Consider the following 6,000-nt stretch of genomic DNA (forward strand, 5'->3'; position numbering starts at 1 on the left):
GCAGAGCCTGACTGGGATTAAAAGAATGCCCTAACTGCAGTGCTGAGAAAGACCTGGGTTGGGAGAAGGAAGGAGCATTTCCTGGGTCCTTCCACTTGTGAACTGGTGACTGAAAAGCACAAATCCCTCGAAAGAGGCTCAAAAAGAAGCAGGCTTCTTTACCGGACAGAGCTAGTCAAAGCCAGTATGAGCTGCCTTGAACAATGATGATCTCCCTGTCATCTGGGTGCTCAGAAGCAGTCTGGGAAAACTGGCATTAGGACATGTGAAGAACAAGGCTTCATGTGGTTCAGGGTGGGACCAGGAAAGAACTAGAGATGTTTTAATGTCCAAGAAAGGGCATCTGAGGTAGAAACAAGATGAATAGCTAAAAGCCCCCAGAGTAATCAGTCCAGAGTTACAACAGAACGCTAGCTTCCAGGTCCTGGAAAGTCCAGCATCGCTCGTCTAAATCCATGTTACCATCTTAAACAAACCAACCCTGTCCTCTAAGTGGTTTGGTTTAAATATTTTATTTGGAGTTTGTGGGTACAAGATCTAGGGAAATAGCTAGTGCTCTGAAAAGGGAAACTATACATATTACCATGAGCAAACAGTACACAGAAACAAAGATCTGGCTAGAGATAGTCTAGCTATTGATTTAGTCATTCCACAAAATCTTACTGAGCTCTTGTTCTGTGCTCAGTGAAGATGAAATAAATACAGAGACTGTGCTGGCTGGAATTTACATTCTATTGCGGAGTACATCCAAAACTAAGAGATTTTAGTGGGTCAGATGGGTAGGTATTCTAGCAAGGCAAGAAAGACTCAGTGATAGAAACCAAAGAGCAGGGTAATGCCATTGTAGCAGCTCCGTGGTGGGAAAGGGTAGGGAGGATTGTATTCCCAGGGCACAGAAGGAGAGGTAAGGCAACTGAGGAGAGAAACTGAGCCCTAGAGTTCTGGAGAATCTAGAAAGGTTCATCAGAGGAGATTGCCAGGTATCATTTATAAACTGGAGACAAATGAAGCTGCCCCTCTCTTAGAGGTATTATAGCAGGCAGCAGAGGCAGGGCAGAGGCTTGTTCTAACTTGGATGTTTGGGTCACTACTGTGGCTTTAAAAGCTCCCCAAGGTTCCTAAACTCCAGGTAGGGCAGAAGCCCTGAAGGGAGCAGATGACTCTGACAGTCTAAACCTGGCTCAAGGTGCTAACTGTATTGACCCAGATCAGAACTTCCTAGAGAGCAGTGCCAGAATGTGTGGCTGGCTAAAGAAATTAATACTGTGAAGGAAGAAGTCACAGCTGCTACTGTCAGAGCGAGGGTCATGGTGACACTTACCAGAGCAGGAGCTGGACAGAGTCTCAGTAAGAGAGAAGACAGGACACTGAGAAGGGACATTAAGGGCTGATAGAGATCAGGGACCATGTAGGGTCACTATCAAAGGTGCACTACTGACAGACACCCCGAAGGTCTTTGTGTAAGTGGCTTTCTTATTTCCCACAGTACGAACAGTGTGACTTTCTATAGACATGGCTAGAGGAGAGAGGAAGCTGGTCACTAACACAGACAGTGAATGAGGGCCTCTAGGGCCTCTAGGGAGCATCCCATGCCAGCTTTTTGCCTCTCCCCACCAGCCATACCCTCTATTATTGGGCATCTCCGATTCCACCGTGGCTGCAAACTGTAATGTTCCCCATTTTGAAAGAAAGGTGAGCTTCTGGACACTCTCTACGAACAAGTTATTTGCACCTTTAATGCACTCACTATTGCTAAGATGTCCCATTCCTGTGGTCCAGGTAGAAAGCCTCTTTGACCAGAAAGCCAATGTAAAAAAAAGTCAGCTACCCTTTCAGCAAAATCATAGGCAACCAGGCCCCTGTTCCCCTGTTCTCGACATTAGCAACCTGACAGTCTGAACCCTGAAAGCTCTCCACGACAACGGGGCTCTCCACGGGGAGCCATTCTATATGATTTTTGTCTTCCAAACCTCTCTAAATTGTACCACCTCACAAGCACTGAGTGTGAGGCCTCACCCTGTGGCTCTACCTCACCTGCCACTCTTCTGTCAGGCAGGCAGCCCTTGGGATCCACCTGAAGGACATGATGCCAGGAGCTTCAAGTCTGGGAAACACAGTGTGCAGTGGAACCAGCAGCCCAGTGGCCCCACCTCTCTACCTTTAGGGAAACTTCTGTGTGTGCCCGAGGCAGGCTCAGAGTGAAGGCAAAGAGGTTCTTTAAAGCTACAGCTGATGAGGACAGGGTGAGAATACCAAGAGAGCAAAGTCAATCCCTTGGCTTTAAGATAGCCCAGTCCTATAATTTCCAAGCTTGTTTTCTTTTTAAAGCAGTTAAGCATATATAAATATATATATACATATATATGTGTGTGTGTATATAAGTTTGTGTGAATATACACATATGTATGTATATATGTACACATATATACCATGCATGTGTGTATATATGTGTGTATATATACATATATATATACATATATATATATTTTTATATGTGTACATACCAAAGCCCTACATGGAACACCATGGAAAGTAGTTCTCTTCTAATAACAGCAAGGGAGAAGGCAGAGGTTGGGGGTGAGGCAGATATTGGACTAAGAGAAAGCAACTCACTCATTGTCTACTTCCCAAATCGAACATACCTGAGGTACCTAGAAGGACTTTGGAACCCTTTTGAGAAATCAACCATCCAGCCCATACTCTTAATTTTACATATAGGAAAAAATGGATAAATTAATCAGGGTTCCCGTTAAATCGATAACCGCATCGCATTAGAATGTGACTGGCCCCAAGTCAAGTCTTACTTCACTCCTTCCCACCAACTGACTCCCCACTCCTAGCCACATGGGAATGTTAGACAGAACTACGGAAGGAGAATTGCAGGTAGATAATGAGCAACAGGACCGTGGCCCAAAATAAGCACCAGGGGATGGAGCAGAAGTTGCAGCCTGAGCCTGTCTCGGCCTGCGGCTTGGTGGGGCTGGGAGCACGGGAGAAGGTGTAGGTGGTCGCCTCCTCCTCCAGTAGCTTCTCGCTGGGCTTCCAGTGCACAATGCCTTCCTGGCAGGCCTCGCAGAACTCTCCGCGGTGTCGCCGGTTGTCCTGCCTGCTGGCCACATGGATGCGGTAGTGGCCACCACGCTCGCCGTAGCACTGCTCGCGCAGACTGGTGATGAGGTTATCCACCAGGCTTTCGATGTTCTCCTCCAGCATGCTGGACTCGTCCAGCCGTGCTGTGCCACACTCGTAGCACAGCTGCTTGAACACGCGCATGCGCACCGAACCAGCACGCTGAGCCTTGTCCAAGTACATGTGGAAGAGGATAACTACGTGGGGCGACTGCCAGGTGTGCCAGCACCAGGAACAGTGGAACCTGCCAGTGGTGAAAAGAGAAAGAAGAGAGGATCATGTGGTGGGAGGAAACAGGCCAGGAAAGAATGAGGAGATGCTGAGGCTGGAAGAAACAGAGCCTGGAGGTAGGGCAGTGTGCTGACAGTCCCCAGGGTCTATTAGTTTCCTCCTTGCTCTATGTGAGTGCCCAAGGGACAAGAGCAGTCTCCCAGACTTGCCACAGGGCATCTCGTATTGGTCTGCTCTCTGGTTGCTTTCCAGAGTCCGTGTCTGCCTTCAGCCTGGTTCCTTCAGGTCTTACCCCTCATTCCAACTCTAACAAACTCATTCCTCGTCTATAAAATGCTCTGGGTGCCCACACCATGTGAAAGTCTGGTAGCAAATTAGAGTTTTGCAGGCTAAGAGATACACAAGCCTATTTGTCAACACTGAACAGGCTAGGCCTAAATCGGGAGAAAATAAACTATTAGCACCATTAGCTATTAGAGCAGGTCCAGAGCTAATGCATTCCCACGTCCTGAAAATGGAGGCCATGTGAGCCCAAAGTGATTTTTCCTTCCCTTAAGGGCCAGAGTCTCCCCCTGACTGAGGCCAGCAGGGGATCACGAGTCAGCAACCAAGTCTCAACTACAAAGCCCTCCCACTCTACCCCATGAGAACCTCCAGGAAGCAGCGCCCTCCTAACTTAGTCTGATTAAGGCACCCCACATTTTAGCCTTTAGGTTTATCCAGATCTTTAACAGCTCTTTCTCTCATTCCAGCTTCAGTTGGATTTAAAAACATCAGAACAGGAGAAGCCCCAGAAAATCGCTTATTTGTGTATAAGACACAGCAAAAGAGACCTTGGTGTGCACGCAGCTAGTGAGAGTCAGAATCAGCAATGCTGTCAGAGACAACTTGAGAATGAGCCAAGCTAAGAAGGGAGGCCTTCACTTCTGACCCAGTCGCCTGCACTACCTATCTGCCCTCACTCAAGTCCCCAAAGTAAAGTCTTAACATAAGACCCATCAACTGTGCCCACGGGCTAGAAGGTAGCTATTCTTGAGTATCTCTGTAGCTACAAATCACCTGGGAGCCTTCTAAAATTGGGGTACAGAGCTGAACCTGGAAGGGGCCCAATAGATGATCTCACTGTCACTCATCCCTGGAGTACAAGGGGAAGCTCTAGGCTAACCCTTCATTCAGCAAGTGGGGAGAGCATAGTCCAAAGGCAGGAGAGGATTGCCCCAACATCGCAGAGCCAACAGAAGAGTCTGTTTCTAGTACAATTCGTGTGTTCACTGCTTGAAACCAAATGGAGCTGAATTAACCAGATGTAAACTGAGCTTCCCCCAGTACAAGAGCACAGATCCCTTGTCCTCTGGTGAACCTAAGCCTCTCTTCTCTCAGGTCACAGCTACTTTTAAAGACATTATTAAAATCTAAAGTGTGTAAGCTGTCAGAGTCAGACACTAATAAATGTAATCTACCTCTTTATTTGCCAAGTGGAGAAGCCACAAGAAGAAAAAGTTCTACGGCAATCAGCAGAAAACCTAGATTCAAACTGAGTGCCCCGGCTCCCTTTGAGGGGCTACCTGTCTTCTAGTTTACACTGGACTAACAGTGAAACTTAAGGAAACATGGGTTCTGCGTGTCCTTTCCCCTTAGAAGATGCCCCAGGGCTAGGTAGGGTTCCACAGGCTGCCTATAGGCTCCTTAGTTCCAGGGTACTCACCTGCCTGAGGCATGAAGTTCCAGGTACTGCTTCCAGCCTGGAGCCAACACATTGTGCTTGAGATTGGGGTCTATGATGAAGTCCCAGCTGTCCGCTGGCTTCACCTCCTCCATCTTCTCATAGAACACCTTCTTCCACTCACCTGTGGTCACACTCTTACACATGTCTTCGTCAGTGGGAAGAGAAGGCAAACTCCACTTTATAGAGAATGTAGGGAAAGAGGGTAAGTGCAGGGCAGGGCAACGCAGTCTCCACGGTCTAAAAATCCTCATCGGCAGGACCAGGAGGAAGCAGGACCCAGCTCCCTCCTTTGTCCGCAGTGGAACCTGTTTCCAAGGCAACCAGGCAAGGTGCCAGGAGATACAACCTGGGGAGGAGAGTCTCTGGAAGGGTACTTCAGAGCCCTGATTGCACTCTACAGAAGCAAGGTTTATGAGTCTAAATGATCCAAGATAGGTTGGGGGCCTGACAAACAGCTAGACTTCAGACCATCTCACCTTGGCCTGTAAGAGCATGGAGAAGTAAGGACTTGAGAGCTGGCTCAATTTTACCTTGATGTCCCCTGGAGGCATCATCAGCACCTGGCTGCTATGGTAACCACTATGCCTTGGGGAGCCAAGGAGAAATAAGGGATGGGAAGATGTACACTTGTTAGTAGGTAGAACCATAATATAATCTCCCTCTGCCTAGCCACCCATCTTGTACCTGAAGCACCGCCATTTGATACACATCATCTGAGATCTCATAAGTCATATTCATACTACCAATATGGAGCCTCAGACTTACCTTACCCTATAAAGGGCAGAGTTGATGATGAATCATTCCAACCCATTCATTTCTTCTAGTTCAAGGATATTAATGTGTCAGGCCCTACACGAGGTGCTTGTAACTGGATGTATAGCAAGTAACAATAATGTATTGAGTTCCATAGTGTG

At 47.6% G+C, this 6,000-nt stretch overlaps 1 protein-coding gene across 1 annotated transcript; it reads right to left on the reverse strand.

The window, feature by feature from the left end:
- Positions 1 to 2,838: 2,838 nt before the first annotated feature.
- On the reverse strand, positions 2,839 to 5,355 carry Rtp1 (receptor (chemosensory) transporter protein 1). Its single transcript, NM_001105870.1, has 2 exons — positions 5,066 to 5,355; positions 2,839 to 3,373 (listed from the first exon to the last, which is right to left on the reverse strand). Exons 1-2 carry the CDS (start codon positions 5,335 to 5,337, stop codon positions 2,854 to 2,856), a joined length of 792 nt encoding a protein of 263 aa, NP_001099340.1. The 5' UTR covers positions 5,338 to 5,355; the 3' UTR covers positions 2,839 to 2,853.
- Between the last annotated feature and the right edge of the window lie 645 nt (positions 5,356 to 6,000).

The sequence above is a fragment of the Rattus norvegicus genome, chromosome 11 (assembly GCF_021556685.1).
Source record: "Rattus norvegicus strain SHRSP/BbbUtx chromosome 11, alternate assembly SHRSP_T2T, whole genome shotgun sequence".
NCBI lineage: Eukaryota > Metazoa > Chordata > Mammalia > Rodentia > Muridae > Rattus > Rattus norvegicus.